The sequence below is a fragment of the Spinacia oleracea genome, chromosome 4 (assembly GCF_020520425.1).
Source record: "Spinacia oleracea cultivar Varoflay chromosome 4, BTI_SOV_V1, whole genome shotgun sequence".
Lineage (NCBI taxonomy): Eukaryota > Viridiplantae > Streptophyta > Magnoliopsida > Caryophyllales > Amaranthaceae > Spinacia > Spinacia oleracea.
The window spans coordinates 43,494,926-43,513,396 of NC_079490.1; the positions used below are offsets into that span (position 1 = coordinate 43,494,926).

General features: G+C 36.4%; 1 protein-coding gene across 1 annotated transcript; it reads left to right on the plus strand.

Annotated features, from left to right (window-relative positions):
- Positions 1–860: 860 nt before the first annotated feature.
- Positions 861–18,268, plus strand: LOC110802579 (ammonium transporter 3 member 1). Its single transcript, XM_022008018.2, has 3 exons — positions 861–1,715; positions 16,756–17,041; positions 17,669–18,268. The coding sequence occupies exons 1-3, from the start codon at positions 1,077–1,079 to the stop codon at positions 18,184–18,186; spliced, it is 1,443 nt and encodes a 480-aa protein (XP_021863710.1). The 5' UTR covers positions 861–1,076; the 3' UTR covers positions 18,187–18,268.
- The last annotated feature ends 203 nt before the right edge of the window (positions 18,269–18,471 follow it).

An 18,471-nucleotide genomic window follows, 5' to 3' on the forward strand; every position in this document is an offset into this window, starting at 1 on the left:
TTTTTCATTGCTCGTTTATTGACCCGCCCACTAATGACCCGCTATTGACCCGCGACCCGCTTTTGACCCGCCTATTATCGACCCTCTAAAAATTACCCTTTCAATACCCGATCCTCTTTTGACCCGCACCGACCCTGACCTGCCCCGCCCGATAACCAGGTCTAATAGATAGTATTGTGAAGAAGCCCGAGAGCGAGACTGATTTGATTATTCGTGGGCAAGTGGATATCAAAGAGAAACTAGAGATGACTGAGGCCGAGTTTGCGAAGAATGGACTCAAGATATTGTGTAGCCTACTACTTGGGCCTCAAATGGAGGTTATAAAGCCTAACCAAATTCAATGGCATTCACAAGATGAAGATGAAGGTTACTCGAATGATCTTGTTACATACAGTTGCATTCAGGCTTTTTTAATTACTGAGATGGCTTCAAAGTCAACATAAGCCTCAAGTTTAAGTACGTTCTCTTAATAACGCAACATATATTATATATATGCTAGTAAGTAATTAAAGTAAACAAGGAAACGTACGAAGATTTGTTAATGGTTATGAATTTGTTAAGCAAATAATCGTATTGATGGATTTGTGTTCTTATTCGTACGTATCAACTATGTATAATTGTGGGCTTGTACATTTATCAGTAGCTAGGCATCGAGGTAGTTGCTAGTATTTTGACTTTTGACTAATTGTACATCACCATAGTGGCATAGTCCATTGCATCCCGTTCCAACTTCCAACTTCCAACTTCCAACTTCCAACTTCCAACTTCCAACTTCCAACTTCCAACTTCCAAGTGATGTACAATTAGTCAATTATGCTAATGTCTCTATCTAGAATATATAGTAATTAAATTCATTTTATTTTAATTTGTTGAACCTACTTACTAGTCAAAGTCATATATACCTTACTAATTATAAGACTAGTATACAAGTATCAAGTATGTATATTTAACAAGTTAGCTAGATTGATAACTTAGCAATAGGTAGCTTGCACATCTTTGTTTGTTTGTTAAATGTTATTTCCCAAACTTTTGAGTCTTTGATCGAAAAGCAAAATAGAAATAATATATCCGGATCCATGGGAGATAACTCAAGCTTAGTATCAATAGCCTACATGAACAACTCAACTTCCGTACCACCATGGTTAAACAAAGGCGACAATGCATGGCAAATGATCGCGGCTACACTTGTCGGGCTACAAAGCGTACCGGGACTAGTAATCCTATACGGTAGCATAGTAAAGAAGAAATGGGCAGTGAACTCTGCTTTCATGGCACTGTACGCTTTCGCAGCAGTAATCATATGTTGGGTTACATGGGCTTATAAGATGTCATTTGGGTATGAACTCCTTCCCTTTTGGGGAAGAGCAGGGCCAGCCTTAGACCAAACATTTCTACTAGGTCGGGCTAAGATCCCGGCCTCAAAACACGGGATATACCCAATGATTGAGCCGTTTTACCCCATGGCATCCATGGTGTGGTACCAAGGGATGTTTGCGGCGATCACGATGATACTGTTAGCAGGGTCGTTGTTAGGGAGGATCAATATAAGAGCATGGATGATGTTTGTACCACTTTGGTTGACGTTTTCATATACGGTCAGTGCCTTTAGTTTGTGGGGTGGAGGGTTTTTGTTTCGATGGGGTGTCTTGGATTACTCTGGGGGTTATGTTATTCACGTTTCCTCTGGCATTGCTGGCTTCACTGCTGCTTATTGGGTTAGTACTTTTCTTTAACTATATATATACTAGTATTCCCCTTACTAATTCATTAACAAACAATTCTTCGTCAAAGTATCACTATCACAATTAAATTAATTATCAATTGTTTGTTGGTTCAGTGGTGATTGGGCCTGAATTTGGTAGGGAGAACCCGTGTTCGATCCCCCGCAACAACAATTGGGAGGGGACTGGAACCTAACCCACCCAGAACTCCCCCCGAATCCGGATTATCCTTAAGGGTGAACCGGGTGTTAACACCAAAAAAAAAAACAATTAGAATTAATTTGTTGTAGCCGATAGAACGATATCCATATGATTCATCTAAGTCAATTTGAAATTTTGATAACTGTTGCGATCTCGCGTAATTCTTTATCAACGAACCAAATTCACGACATAAATAGTCCACCAAAATTATCCTAAACCCAAGGTAATCAACTAATCTCATATTAGGGAAACTTCGAATTTAAAGACAAAAACATAAATAATTAAAATAAAAGGATAGGAAATCCGCCCTAAAAATCTTTGAAAATGTAAACCCTAGAGAATAAAAGAGGGAAGAGAATAAACCGTTTATTATGGCAATAAAGTAATTACTTCGCACCAATGTAAGTTACTTTGTAATGTCCTTGAAGTTTCCATTTTATTTCAAAATTAAAAATAAAAAAAACACATAAAAACGGAATGATGTTATTCAAAGGAAAATAAATGGACAAAATCATAGACTGAGCTGGTTAAACAATTAATTAGTAGCTAATTTAATCCTTTCGTTGTCATTGATAATTTTTAATCACTTTGTTTTTTGTTTTATTATTTGGGTTAACGTCTATGTTTACGTTGGTCAGAAGACTCAGAACAAATGTAGAATCAATTGACATAGTTACATCATTGACTAACTAATTTAGGCAACGTTTGATAGAGTGTAAAACGTTTTCATGGAAAACGATTTTTCGCTTTTCCATCAATTTACGTTGTTTGGTTGTGAAAGGGATGGAAAACAATTTTCCATGACTCCCTCAAAGGTGGAAAACACTTTTCCATTTGAAAGGGAGGGAAACCACTTTTCCTTCTTTCCTCCCTACCTCCCTCTTCTTTCTTCCCCTCAATCTTCACCATCTTCTCCCATTTTCCTTTCAGATACCAAACAAGGGAAAATTAGTTTGAAATTGTGTTTTCCCTTAAAATATATTTTCCATGGAAAATCACTTCACAATAAAAACGTTTTAGGCCTTACCAAACGGAGCTTTAATGTCCATGTTTATGTTGTTCAAAACGGTTCTAGGAGTTTTTAAATGTATACGATACATGCTTTAAATTTCAGTTATAGTGTTATCATATGTACTCAATCCGTATATATCTTAGAGAGTGCTACGGAGTATGATTTTAAAAGTGTTGTTGTCTGCTTCTAAGGGAAGCATTATTCGTAAAGGGACACAACATTAAAGTTGTCTGATTAGGGAGTAATTTTCTTTGGATTTCGGTATAGATCAACGTTGACTTGTAAGTTGTAACCGCCTTTAACTAGAATGCTATAACGTTTGTATTGGTACCAATAAAATGGCAAAATGGTAGTTAAGTTATGGCCGCCTTAGTTGACTATAATATTTGGTAAAACATCAGCTAGTACTAGGAAACTACCCCCATTTTTTTCTTTTAAAAAATGATTCATTTGACCTTTTCATAAGCAAATTATCTATATAGTGATTAGTTAGTTATGAAATATAAAAAAATTTGCTCTTGTAATGTAATGATAAGTGATTATAATAATGCGTAATTTAATAATGACGTGTTTTATACTGGTCTAGGTGGATTGAGCAGTAACTATTAGTTTAATTATCTAATGATCTACAAGACGTGATTACGTGAAAGAGCTATATTACGTACTAACTCCGTTTTAGAAAAATCTTTACAATTACTATTTGCACAAATACTAAAAAAAAAAAAGTATGAAAGTTGGTTGAGTATAATAAAATAGGGATAAAGTAAGATAAATATGTAAAAATGTGGGTGGTTGTAAGAAAAAAATGAATAAAGTAATTAAGAGGAGTGAGTAGAAAATGGTTAATATTGTGAGGTAAGAAGGGTAAGGTAGTAAAATTTTATGTCAAAAAACATAATAAAGTAAAGTGTAAATAACATTATAAAACGGATTAAAAGGAAAAACGTAAAGATCTTTTTGAAACGGAAGAAGTCTGATAAAATTCTTTATTAAATGGCACAATTTTTTTGTCACGTTTGCCAATGCAATATTTCAACCATTAATACCTTTTATTATCAATGGTTAGAAATTATAAAAGTTTGATATTATAAAACTATAGGATGAGACGATTATAACAAGACCCCACATGACTATATTTTTTGTTAAAAATAAATCACAATTGATGGTCAAAGTATATTATATGAATAGTGCCAAAAGTACAATTGTGTCATTTAAAAAAGAATGGAGGAAGTATATAATAGAGTAGTATATATATAATAGAATTAGAATATTCACAAATAATGTATTTTACATAAAACTTATAGCTAGACTCTTATCAGACTTCTTGACATTTAAATCACATGCTTATTGCTTAATGATGCATATTTTACATGTGGTTTAACATTTTATTACAGAGATTTTCGGGGTTGCGCCCCTCATTTTCACCAACAAAAACAGTTACTACATAGTTGTCATATCTCACACGGTCTTTTAATTCTTTACAATAAAGTATACAAACTATACAGTATAACATATTATCACACAAAAAAAACTAAACAGTATAACAAATTATTTACTTTGTATTTTATTTGACATAGGCTTAACATACATAATTTAAAAAATTTACACTACACAGGTCTTTAAAGACCATTACACCTATTACAATAACAAAAACAAAATACATAAACTTTGAAAAGGCAGCATGTTCTTCTCGATTCATCCCGTGATTGTTGATGGAGCATTGTTTACACAATTTACTGTGTGCTTCCTTGCCAAGACTTATTACCGATGTGATTCCTTTATACTTCCTCCGTTCCAGAAATATCGCACCATTTGTTTTTTACACTATTCACACTACAACTTTGACCACTTTTTGTGATTCATACGTAAGGAAATTTTAGTCATATGGAGTCATGTTAGATTCGTATCGATATATATTTTCTAAATATAAATTTTTTGAAATTTTTACTTGCACAAGATTTGAGATATTAAGAGTCAAAATAATGGTTAAATGAGTAAAAGTCAACTATGGTGCGATATTTCTGGAACGGAGGAAGTATATTAGAAGATGACTTTGATGTTGGGCTGAAAACCACTAGGAGGCCCATTTACAAACCTGTAAAACTTAGGATAAAAGGGAAAGAGCGGAAGAGAAACAATGTGACGGTTTAGGAGGGCAGACCTTAGACACTCGTTTAGCATGCTATAAAAAACCCCCTAAAAATGGGGAGCATCGCTCAGATAACTAATTTTGAAAGCGTTAGGATCAACTCTCAACGCTAACCTAACAAAGGTTAATCTCCACAAACCCAACCTAATAACATCCCAAATTAAACCCAAAGACACCGAACCTTACTGTACACCAAGACTCCTTCCCTAATCAAACATCTTAGAAACCAACCCCCAAGCATACATTCAGAGAAGAATAATCCCCCCCACTTACACACTACATGCACAACCATCAAACATTACTCCATCAAAAGGAAACTGAATAACACTCCATATTTCCCAAAGATTGACTAACCAGCCCAAACTACAAGCACACAAACAATGCTCACGCCTTCTCCAAATTGAAAAAATCCACATAGATTTTCCAATTAAAACTAGAAACCACAATGAAACATCCAAAACAACAATCTCATAAGGGGTGACAACTAACAACAACAAGAAACCAAAACACAACTACCCAAAACATTCTATTAAAAGTAAATATATTAAACTAAACCACAAGGGGAGGTACGACACAAGAGTTAGGCAAGAACAAACCCCAAAATTAATTAACTACTTTTTACCTTTACCGTCAATGTTTGGGTGGTTTGACACTACAAGACGGGGACGAAAACCTTTACCGTCCTGATCGGGGTGATCCGAAACCACAAGACGATGGCGATTATTAATTTAAGAAAAGACAAGCCAAAACTCACAAATTAACAAACAAAAACCAAAAAAAGAACGGAAAAGAACATAACCCAACAAGTGTTTCCAATTCCAACCAAAACCCTAACCCTAAATTGACCTTTACCGACAACGAGGCGACGACGCTTAGGGGAGTGCTGGAAGAGGCGCGAAGGTTGTGAACTCGGTCCGATCTAATACCTCCCGACGACTAGCTACAAGCCTGAAACTGAAAAACTCCGGCGAAAAAAAGCCCAAACTAAGAGGACGTAGAAGCGAAGCTTGATTCCTCTTGCAACCCCTCAACCAGGAGAATGACCTTACGATTTAAACTAGGCTATAGAAACTGAAATGGGGTATCCTTTGTATAATACTCCATAACTCTTTAGAAAAACACACAAAAAAATGAAAATGTAAATAATCTTTCTCATAAGAAGTTGGGCTAGTTTGGCGTCAATTAATGACACCGTATCAATGATGTCTTGACCTAATGATTAACATCGATAGTCTGTGTACAATAAGTCTTATGTTTGAATTTCCCCACCCCTATTTGTAATTTATATTACCCTTATGACTCATACGCACGAAAAAAAAAAAGTTCAATTAACGGCACCAAGGAAATGTGTTATCCCATATTTTAAAAAAACAAAACTTGTTATCACCTCAAAAATGTGAAAACTTCTCCCTTGTCGTACATAGTTTTTTTTAAATGAAAAAACGCTCTAAAATCACTTCCATTACATGGATAACAGTAATTATGCCTTATTTAAAAAAGGAAAAAAAAATCATACTCTAAACCGTAGTTTTGTTAAACTGTTCTATTATATTATTTAATTATTTTCACCAAAAAAAAATGTTCTATTTATATTATGATTTTTTATTGTATTTTGTTTGTAAAAGACAACATAGAATTTGACATGATTTAGGGTGCGTTCTATGCAACTTATTTGACATGAACTTATCTGAACTTATCTGATCTGAATTTATCTGAACTTATTACTAATAATATTAACAATAATAACAATTATTTATTTTTATTTTTTTGACATAAGCTTATAGAAACAAACTAAGGAACATTAATAAAAGACAAAAGTAAAAAGTAGAAGCTGTCGTTGTTAGCTCGTGTGCATGTTCAACTCTTCCACGATCCACCTTATTTTTTTTTTTGGGTAGAAAGAGTTACTTAATCCATTACTTTAGCAAAAAAATTTACAAGGCATCATAGTTTCAGATAGTTTCCACTCTTGGTGGAGCAAAATTACAGCCATCCACTTCATGTGGCACAAAAATACAGCCATCTATGGCGCAACCGGGATTAGATTGTAATGTTTCCAAAAAAGAGATATCATTGTTTTCAGAAATATTATCAGCTTTGTTAGGGGGAGGGTGTAGACTAACTCCTCGATGCGACAGATTCAGTAGCCTCCTTGCCTTCCTTGCCACGTGATCCACTTCCTTCATCAATTCTCGCCTTCTTGATTGCAAAAACAGGCTTCTTGGCTTCTTAGGACTTCCCTGCATTTTCCATATATGTTAGAAAGCCATGTGGTTGGAGTTGTTTCCTCGCCTATGCTATCAACTGCCACCTTACAATCTGAAATTACCACCGTGTCCTCCCACTTATTGACAGCAGCCCAAGAGAGAGCTAGCAAGATTGCTTGTGTTTCAGCAGTTGTAGCTGACACTGTTGTTGTGGTACCAGCAACTCCATCTATATACATGTTGTTCTTATCCCTGCAGATAATTGCATAGGAAGCAAGCAAAGAGGTAGAGCAAAAGGTAGCATCCACTTTAACTATATACCTTACATGGGAAGGGCTTTGAACAATATGCATTGGCCTATTGGAGGTGGGTTTGGGTATTTCAGTTTTGGCAAATTCTTTGGTCAAGGAGATTGTTTGAGTGACCCAGAATTCAATGGGCTTAGATTCTTTCTGGAAAACCCACATGTTTCTTCTCAACCACATTCTACAAATACAGAAGATAAAAACAGTTGCATGTTCTATGTCTAACTCATCTTCATTTTTACTTTCAGAAACATTTTCCATGAACCAAGTTTGAAAATCTGAGTTGGTGCATCTAACTTTGGGGATAAACTTGACTTTTGACCAAAACTCAACTGCCCTAGGGCAGCTGTAGAAAATATGTTCTTGATCCTCTTGGACATTAGGACAAAATTTACATTGAGCATTGGGGATAATCTGTCTGCTAGCTAAATGGTAGGCAATGGGCAGCCTATCCCATATGCAAAGCCAAATAAACATTTTAATTTTTGAGGGACATCTAGCTTTTCATATTGCATTCCATTTTTTGTTTTGAACTGATCTGGGAAATTGGTTTTTCCAAATATGGTTGTAGGCTGTTTTTGAGTCAAAGTGAAGGCCTTGGGATAAGGTGCAAAAAGGGGTGTCACAACCAAAGCTAGTTAGAGGTATAGCCTGAATCTAGTTGGCTAGATCAGTGGGCAATTGAGCAGCTAGTTCATTCAATTTCCACTGGCCATTTTGGATGATTGAGTCTAGAGTTAGATCCTCCTCACCTCTATTAAGGGGTCCAGCAATGATTGATCTCAGAGACCCTTTCCCAGTCCAGTTATCATTCCACAGATTAATCTGTTCCCCATTTCCTATACACCACCCAGTTAGTTGGTTATACAGATTCCACCCTTTACCCACATTTTGCCATATATGAGACCCAGTCTTAAAGGAGGCAGGAAAGGCTCTATTGGACACATATTTTTCTCTCACTAAGTTGATGGCTAAGTTGTCAGCACTATTCATTTTCCAACAGAGTTTAGTCATGGCTACTTGGTTCATGATTAAAGCAGATATGATTTCTAATCCACCTACTTCTTTTGTACTACACACTTTATCCCAAGCAACAAGGTGGACTTTCCTATTTTCTGATTCATTGCCCCACAGAAATCTTGCACAAGTTTGGTCAATCTCATGGAGAGTTTTCTTAGGGAGGGACAACACCAGAATGGAGTAGCTAGCAATAGCAGATAGGGAGGATCTAATCAAAACTAACCTACCAGCTTTAGACAAGGATTTGGTTTTCCAAGAGTTCAGCTTTCCTCTTATATTTCTACAGATATGGGCTAGTTGGGTTTGGGTTGGTCTCTTATCAGTGAGGGGAAAACCTAAGTAGGTTCCAAGATCAGGGCTTTGCTCTACTTGTAGTGCTAGAGTGAATATTTCCTTTTGATCACCAGGGGTGTGTTGGGAAAAGTATATCTTACTTTTTGAATTATTCATTTTCTGCCCTGAGCATTCCCAAAATTGGTCCAAAAACCTTTGCATGCTATGTAAGGTTTCCCTAGATGTATCCCCAAATAGAATTAGATCATCTGCAAACATAAGGTGTGTGATTGGGATTCCTCCTCTTTTGAGAAAGAAGGGTTTCCAATCCCCTTGGTCTGAAGCCTCATAGATGAGGTCTGTGAGGTATTCCATACATATGATGAAGATATAAGGGGATATAGGGCCCCCTTGCCTAATTCCCCTAGAAGTTTTGAAGCTATTGGATGGTTTCCCATTCACTAGAACAGAAGTTTGGGGGGAGGCTATACACTCCATAATAAGGTCACAAGAACTCCTATCAAACCCTTTTCTAGCTAGGCAGAATCTAATGAAATTCCAATCCAATCTATCATAGGCCTTTTCTAAATCTATTTTCAAAGCAAACCACCCCTTTTTCCCTTTCCTGTTTTTCATAGAGTGTAAAACTTCAGTGGCATCTATGTAGTTGACATCACATCCCCTCCCAGGGAGGAAACTGTTTTGGTTAGGGGATATCATGTTCCTTAGGTGGGGCCTGATTCTGTTTACCAACACTTTGGACACAATCTTATAATTTGCATTGCAAAGGCTAATGGGTCTGAACTGTTTAATGGTTTCAGGGTGCTCAGTTTTAGGGATGATGCAAATAACAGTTTCATTAACTTTCCCTGGGAACTTTTTAAATTGGATGACTTCATCCACAAACTTGTGTATGTCTTTCCACATGACACCCCAATGTTGCTGGTACACATGGGCATGGAGACCATCTCTTCCTGGGGCTTTCAGAGGTCCTAACTCAAAAACTGCTTTACCTACTTCTTCTACAGTTGTGGGCTGGTCTATTTTAATGCTACACATGTAATGGTGATTGGCACACACAGGCACAATTGGTTCAGATGTGAAAAGAGTGTTAAAATAGTTGACAATATGAAAGGTTAACTCTTCTCCTTCCACTTGCTGGCCCACTTCAGTATTAAGGGTGGTGATTCTATTTCTTCTCCTCCTAACAGTAACTGACTTATGGAAGAAACTAGTGTTTTGATCCCCACAGTCTAACCAATTAGTTCTAGCTCTAGTCATCCAAAATTTTTCTTCCTGTTCAAGAATTAGATTTAGATCTTTTGAAAGCTCATCATTCAGGTCAAGAAGGTGTTTGTTGAGGGGTCTAGTTTCCAATGCTTTTTGGATGCCATCTATTCTAGCAGACAAATTTTTCTTTTTTTTTGAAAAAATTTCCAATGTTTTCTTTTGCCCAACAGGTCATCATTTTTGTCATATTGGTCAGTTTATCCACAAACTCAGCATTTAGATTACTCCAGTTATCATCTACCATTTTTGCAAAACCTGGTTGAGAATACCACAGTGGTTCCATTTTAAAATCTTTTTCTGTTGGTTTGGCAACAACTCTTTCAGGATTAGCAATTAATTTAATTGGGTTATGGTCCGAAGAGTCTCTTGGTAAGGTAGTAACAGTAGTAGAAGGGAAACGGTCAAGCCAATGCATATTGGTCCAAGCTCTATCCAATCTTTGGTAGATAGGCTTTTCTTTCCTTTTGTTATACCAAGTAAATCTACTTCCCACACAACCAGCATCAATAAGACCACATCTGTCCATAGCATCAATATATTTATCTACCCTTTTCATTTTAACTGGACGACCTCCTAATTTTTCCGATTGGGACGTGACCTCATTAAAATCCCCCATTACTACCCATGGTATACTCATATGTGCAGCTAACTCAATTAAATCATGCCAAGTTTCCAGTCTACTCTTATATTTAGTACTAGCATATATAGGAGACAAAAAGAATTGATACTCAGGTTTAGTGTTTACCTCTACAATGCCATGAATAGCATGTTGGTCCGACCCAATCAATTTAAAATTGATTCGGGGGTCCCACATAACTACGATCCCTCCAGATAGCCCGTACGGTTCCGCCATAACATAGTTCTCGAAGGGGTTAGATTGACAGCTGAGGATGGTTTTGAGGATATGTTTGGTGTGGGCTTGGCTGGTTTTGGTTTCAGTCAGAATAATGATATCTGGACGATGCTCAGTATACAGGTGGTAGAGGTTGGTTCTGAACCCTCGACGAGCCATACCCCTGCAATTCCAGGCGACAATAATCATTGGATCAGGTGTGTTGCGAGTTCTGGAGAACTCCTTGAACTTCTTCTGAGTCAGTGGGTCTATCTTGTCGATGAAGTCCCTGCTCCTCATACTCCATAGCTCCTTCTTCCTTGCCACAAATTCCAACTCCGCTTCCCAAATTTCATGCTCTATCTCCTTCACTAGATATGTCTTGATCTCCACCTGAGGGAAGCTCTTTGTTGTTGATATGACCATCAGGCCATTGGTCGTGGCTCCAACCGTTCCTCTCAGTGGGGATCTGGATGACAATTGCCATGTCTTTCGCAATTGAGGGAAGATCGGGATAGGGTCGTGCATAAATTCCAACTCCATTGGTATTATCAGCTGTCCCATTTTTGCTTCTGCACTTGTCATCCACCATCTGACGAACATCTCCAGGATCGGGCATAGGGCTTTCATTGTGTTCGAATCTGGGAGATGCACAGGATACATCGAACCGCCTTTTTTTGGAGCCATGAACATGTCCTGGTATGGTGTCTCCACTGCTTGAGGGTTGAGTACAAAAGCCCTTATCTTCGCCGCGCTGACCATGAACCACTTGGAGGGGGTTTTGAGGTAAAAATTCATATCGTTGACATGAATCTCCGGGAAGGTTGGGATCGGTGCTTCTTTGCAGACATAGTGGTTGGGAATATGATCGCCGGTGTCCTCCATAACTGGAATTGGGAGTTCCAGAGGTAGAGGTTGAAAGGGTAGGGTGAAGTTGGGATTTGGGGTCTTGCGACTCTTGAAGTACCTGGCTATGTATGGAGGTGGTTTGGAGAAATCGTTGTCCTCCGACGACTCGTCGCCGAAGTCGAACATGTCGGAGTCCAGATCGCTCGAATCCAAGTCGATCGACATTTTCAGTTTGAGAGTGAGTGGGTGAAGAAGGGAGAGAGATGGAAGATGGATTGGTGTTCAGATTGGAGGAGAGAGAGTGGGCTTTTGTAACTGTGGGGGGTTGAGAGAGGAAAGTGAAGGGTTTTGACTGATTAATGTTTTCATTGATTATGGGGGAGGTGGATGGTGTTTTGGCTGATGGGGTATTGATTGGTGGACTTTTCGGTGATTGAAGATCCACCGTTGGATTAGGATTAGGTTTTTGTTTGGGTGTTGTCTTTTCTAGACTCTTCTCTTTCTTGCCGTTTTTTCCGATCTTTTGACCTGCCTTGCCTTCGTTGTTTTGGGCCCTCGGTTGTGTGTTGTTCTCAATTTGGGCCACTAAATTTTGGACCACCTTCTTGACCAGCACAGGTTACTTCCCACTTGGACCCACTTCCTTTTTCATTTGAAAACCTTGCTTCTGTTTAGGCGCCGAATTTTCTTGCCTTTTTTTGTTTCTTCCTTCCCCTTTTTCTGAACTTTTTGTTGTACTCTTGCTTTTACTTGTACTTTTCCTATAGCTTGTCTTTTTATTGGAGACATTGATCCATGGGTTAGGATTAATCTCCCCTTCTTCCATCAACGGTTGTTGATCCCTTTGGTTGTTGTCGCTGATTAGGGTTTCCTCATGGTTCTCCTTTGCGTTGCCCTGCTGTTCTTTCCTCTGTTCTGTCTCTAGTGGACATCTGCCCACTCCATGGCCGATGGATTGACATAGAGCACAAAAGAACGGGGTTTCATCATAGATGATCATTTGTTTGAATGCCCCCAACCATACTGCTTCCTTCCTTTGCGACGCCAAATCTAATAACACTTGGATTCTTGCAAAACGCACTCTGTTTTGCTCAATGGCTCTGTTGTCAGTTTTTATAAAGGTGCCAATCTGAATTGCAATTTTTTGTAACACTGATACAGAGTGGAACTCAATGGGCAACTCCGGGAGGGTAATCCATACCGGAATCTTAGTGATTGTAGCTTGCGATGGCTTGAAACCCGGTGTCCATGGTTGCACTAATACCATGAAGTTAGTGATGAACCAGGGTCCATTCGATAATACATTCTCCCTATCTTCCTCTGATGGCAAGGAGACATTGTAGAAACCCTTCCCCAGGGCAATTAGTTGCACTGGCGACTTTATTTTCCATATTCTTTGCAGTGAACTTTTGAGAAACTCCACTGAGAACGACTTTCCCACCACTTTGATAATTAGGGAGTTAATCCATCTTACCGAAAGTGTTTCAGCTTCTGCATACTCAAGGCTAATGAAAGCATCAACCGAGGGGTCGAAGTTGGGGGGTGGGTTGGCGGCTACAATTGGGAGTAGGGAGGCATGGGAGAACGAAGTTGCGAAGGGCTCAGGTTGGTTTTTTAGGGTGGCTGCGTATGACATTTTTGGTTTGGGTGAAGGGTTGGAGGGAGGTGGTTGTTGGAGGGGTGATTGGGAGTGAGTAACCGTAGTCGAGAACCACTGTGGGCGAACCGTAGAGCTGCTTGGTGGATCTGGCGGTTGCGGAGGGGGGGGGGGCTCTCTCTCACTTTCTCTCTCTAGCTCTCTCATCTCACTCTAAGGTTTTAGTGACGCTCTTTTGATCCACCTTATTGATGCTGCACCAATCAAAGGTTTTCCCGATCCTCTTTATTTCATCAATCTTCCATATAACTTGGATGTCCACCACCGAATCCAACTTTAGTAATTCAATAAGTCTGTGGGAATCTGAAAGGATTATGATTCTTCGAAACCCTGCCTGTGTTGCCCAACGTAAACTGAGAAGACAAGCCATGGCCTCAGTCTGAAGAGCTGAATCTTAGTACCTGCTTGTGCTCCACCCAAAATTCTATTACTCGGCATAGGTTGATCATCCTGAAACCAACCCATGCCGGCCTTCCTACTACCCTTATGCCAAGATCCATCAATTAGAATTAAAGTCAAAGGATCAATTTAATAAATAATGAATAATGAATAATGAATAATATATAATAAATAATAAGTAATAAAAAATAAGTAATAAATAATAAATAATAAATACTTCATGCGTTCATAAAAATACTCGCAACGTTTGTCACTTTCAAGCATGTCAATGCACAACTTAGATCGTCAATATCTTAAATTCTCTCCAATTAAAAATTATAAACAGTTGATATTTTAAAAATACGTATGGAGACGAATCTAATAAGATTCCACATGACTATGTTTTATTTGACATATAAATCATCAATAATAGTCAAAGTGAAAAATGTGAATATTGTAAAAAGTCAAACGTTGCGAGTATTTATGAACAGAGGAAGTAATAAATAATAAATAATAAATAATAAATAGTAAATCTTAAATATTAAATAATAATAATAATAATAATAAATAATAAAATAATAAATAATAAATAATTAATAAATACTAATTATTTAATAATTAATAAACTATATTATAATAATAAATTATAATTATAATTATAATTATAATAATAGATAATAATAATTATTATTATTATAAATAATAATAATAAATAATAATATTATTATTAATATTGAAACTTATCGAAACTTATCTGACTTATCTGAATTTATCTGAACTTATTATGACTTATTGGAACTTATCTGAACTTATTAAACCTAAAACTTATTTTTTAAGATGAACAGAATCCACCCTTAATGAATAGGTCTTCAATGTTCAAACCGAAAGAGGTGAGCACTGTGCCGGCGTATATTGCATTTGAGTTATACACGTGTCTTAGAGTCAACCGATGGTCTAAGACGACTTCAACATCAATTCCTTCTAGATGCTTACCATTCAATTTCTTCTAGATACTTCTTTTTTTTAAAAAGGAAGTAAAAAAGGTTAATATCATAACGCTCAACGAAAATGTATGACCATATGAAAATCGCATTATCTAGTTTAGACACTAAGTATCCTTCTAGATTTGACGATCTAATTATACCATAACATTTTGGAGCTTTTGAAGGTTAAATAATTGGTCATGTTTTGGTTGAATGGCAAATTACATGAATAGGTCATTTGTCCATAGCTTATTAATTAGGCAGTACAATTGATTGATGTTGAAATAATCTACTACTAGTACTCCGTATATACTTAGTTCATAATAATTTCCTACCTCTGTTTCAAAATAATCTTTACACTTGTTATTTTAATCCGTTTTATAATATTGTTTACATGATGTTTTATGTCGAGTATAATTTTTTATTTCTGACATGAAAATGTACCCTCTTATCCCTCTATCTCATATAATTTACAAGTTTTAACTCATTTTTTCTTAATTGTAGTTATTTTTTTCTTACACATACCCACTTTTTTATTCTCTCTCCCTCTCTAACTTTATCCAGATTTTATTATACTCACCCACTTTTTTAAACAATTTATCATATTTGTCTTGATATTTGTGCAAATATTAACGGTAAAGATTATTATGAAACGAAGGTAGTACTTCGTATATGTTTATTTTTTCGTTTTTATCCGTTTTATAATGTTCTTTACATGTGCTTTTATACTGTTTGTGGGAATACAAATTTACTATCTTACTCTCCTAATCCACAACTTTACGCATTTTCACTCAATTTCTCTTACTTTATTAATTTTCTTTAGTTACAATCACCCACCTTTTACACTATCTCTTTTATTTACATATTTTATTATATCTATCACCTTCTTACACACTTTCTCTTATTTACTTTAATATTTTTGCAAACAGTAATCGTAAAAATTATTATGAAACGGGTAGAATATAGGATATCTCGATTTCTATTGAATCATTGATGTTTACAAAAATAAACAAATTAAAATTTCAGTAGATTTAAATATAGGTTGGACTAGGATTGATCTAAATTAAAATGTAGCCAAGTTGATTAACACATCACCCAAATATGAGTGTATCGAAATTTCTCAATCCGAGTCTGATTCAAACAACCAATTTGTCACCCTATTATATTTTAATATAATCTAAGTTAATTACTACCTCCATTTCAAATTGACATTTACACATTTGTTTTAATTTGCTTCATAATACTTTTTACACTGTATTTTGTTTTATTTTTTAACATTAAACTTTATTATAATACCTCTCTTACCCCATACTCCATCCGTCTCGAAATACTTGAAACGCTTTCCTTATCGGCCGTCCCGGATTACTTGAAACGCTTCTAAAAATGGAAACTTTACATAATACTTTATTATTTTTTCACCTTACCTAAGGGCCCACCAACAACCCTACTACCCAAAATAAACATTAGAAAATTCATGACCCCCACCACATCCCACTATCTATATTAAAAAAATACCCACTACTAACTACCTTTCAATTAAATAAGAAGTCAATTATAATGAATTAAACTCCGTGCCGGTCAAACGGTTTCAAGTATTCCGGGACGGAGGGAGTAATATTTAACATTTTCTACTCCTTTTCTCTTACTTTATTCATTTGTTTTTCTTGCACTCAGTCACATTTTTACACATTTATTTTACTTTATCCATATTTTTTATATCCACCCACCTTAATTTTACACACTTTTCCTATTTTCTCTTATTATTTGTGCAAATAGTAATAGTAAAAATCATTTTAAAACGGAGGTAGTAGAAGTTAAATATGTTGTCATGGGCATAAATAAAATAAATATTAATGTTAATTTGGGAAAAAATTGTAGGTGGGGCCAAGATCGAATAAAGATAGAGAAAGGTTCCCTCCAAACAACATATTGTTGATGTTGGCAGGGGCAGGGCTACTATGGTTGGGATGGTCAGGTTTTAATGGTGGAGGCACATTTAGCGCTAATGTAGACTCTTCTTTGGCTGTCCTTAACACCAATATTTGTGCTGCCACAAGCTTGCTCATGTGGACTTTACTTGATGTCATTTATTTCGGCAAACCTTCCGTCATCGGAGCTGTTCAAGGCATGATGACCGGCCTCGTCTGCATAACCCCCGGCGCTGGTAATAATAATTCATTACTCCCTTCGTTCGTCCCACATATCCGATTTTTACTTGCAACGTTTGTCATTTTTACGTATGTCAATACACATCTTTGATCACTAATATTTTTAATTATCTTTAAATAAAAATTATAAAAAATTATATTTTGAAAATATGCATTGAGATGAATCTAACAAGACCACACACGACTATGTTTTATCTTACCTATAAATCACTAACAATAGTGAAAATTAAATATGTGAATAGTGTAAAAAGTTTAAACGTTGCAAGTACTTCCTCCGTTCCGCAAAGGATGCATCATTTCTATTTTCACGCATGCCAACACGCTTCTCTAAACATTAATATCTCTAAATGCGTATAAGTAAAAATTATAAAAAGTTGATATTTGGAATCCTTGCATTAATACAAATTTAACAAGATCTCACTTAACTATGTTTTTTCTTACAAAACAGTAAAAAATGATTGTCAAAGTTGATTGATGAATAGTGCGCAAATGAGAAACGATGCATTTATTGTGGAACACAGGAAGTATTAAAAAGTGGATGAAGTATATGAAATATTTAAAAAACTAGTTTTGAGTTTTTTTCATAAAAAATTGACCATAATAAAATATTAAAATTTATATAGGGCTTGTCCAAGCATGGGCAGCAATAGTGATGGGGATACTATCAGGAAGCCTACCATGGTTCACAATGATGATAGTCCACAAACAATGGAAACCAATGCAAGCCATCGACGACACACTTGGAGTATTCCACACACACGCGGTAGCTGGACTTCTAGGAGGGATAGTCACGGGCCTCTTTGCACACCCAGACCTGACAAAGGTATTCTTAGGGGTACCGGAAAACAAAAGAGGTGCAGTGTACGGTGGTGGAGGAGGAGTTCAAGTTGCAAAACAAATAGTAGGTGGTTTATTTGTCATAGGGTGGAACCTTGTGTCAACATCTATAATATGTGTGTTAATTGGATTGATAATCCCACTTCGAATGTCAGAAGAGGAGTTGCTAATAGGAGATGATGCTGCTCATGGTGAGGAAGCTTATGCATTGTGGGGTGATGGGGAGAAGTATGACTCTACTATCCATGCTGATGATAATAATATGCAAAACACTAGGTCTATTGGTGCAACTCAAGTTGTTTAATCTAATGTCAAGTATTACTATATAATGTATGTAACATGGTTTGGATTTCAGTGCGAATGTAAATTGCCTAAGCTTTGATAGATGAGTAACATGTTAATGAGGCTTTGTACTTCAAACGTTTTTTTTTTTTTTTTTTTTTTTTTTTTTTTATGGAAATTTGAAATTAATTTTATTTTTCTTTGAGAATATGACTTGAATTGGTCAAACCCCTTACTGCAACACGTCCCAGCACGGGAATCGCCATCCTATATATTTTCTAGATTTATTCACATCTGTTTAGAGAGT

Bases quoted from the DNA above. Each gene is read 5' to 3' on its own strand.
- LOC110802579 (XM_022008018.2), top strand. From the start codon at position 1,077: ATGGGAGATAACTCAAGCTTAGTATCAATAGCCTACATGAACAACTCA. The intron at 1,716-16,755 runs GTTAGTACTTTT...AAAAAATTGTAG, and splicing joins GCTTCACTGCTGCTTATTGG to GTGGGGCCAAGATCGAATAA. The intron at 17,042-17,668 runs GTAATAATAATT...AAATTTATATAG, and splicing joins CTGCATAACCCCCGGCGCTG to GGCTTGTCCAAGCATGGGCA.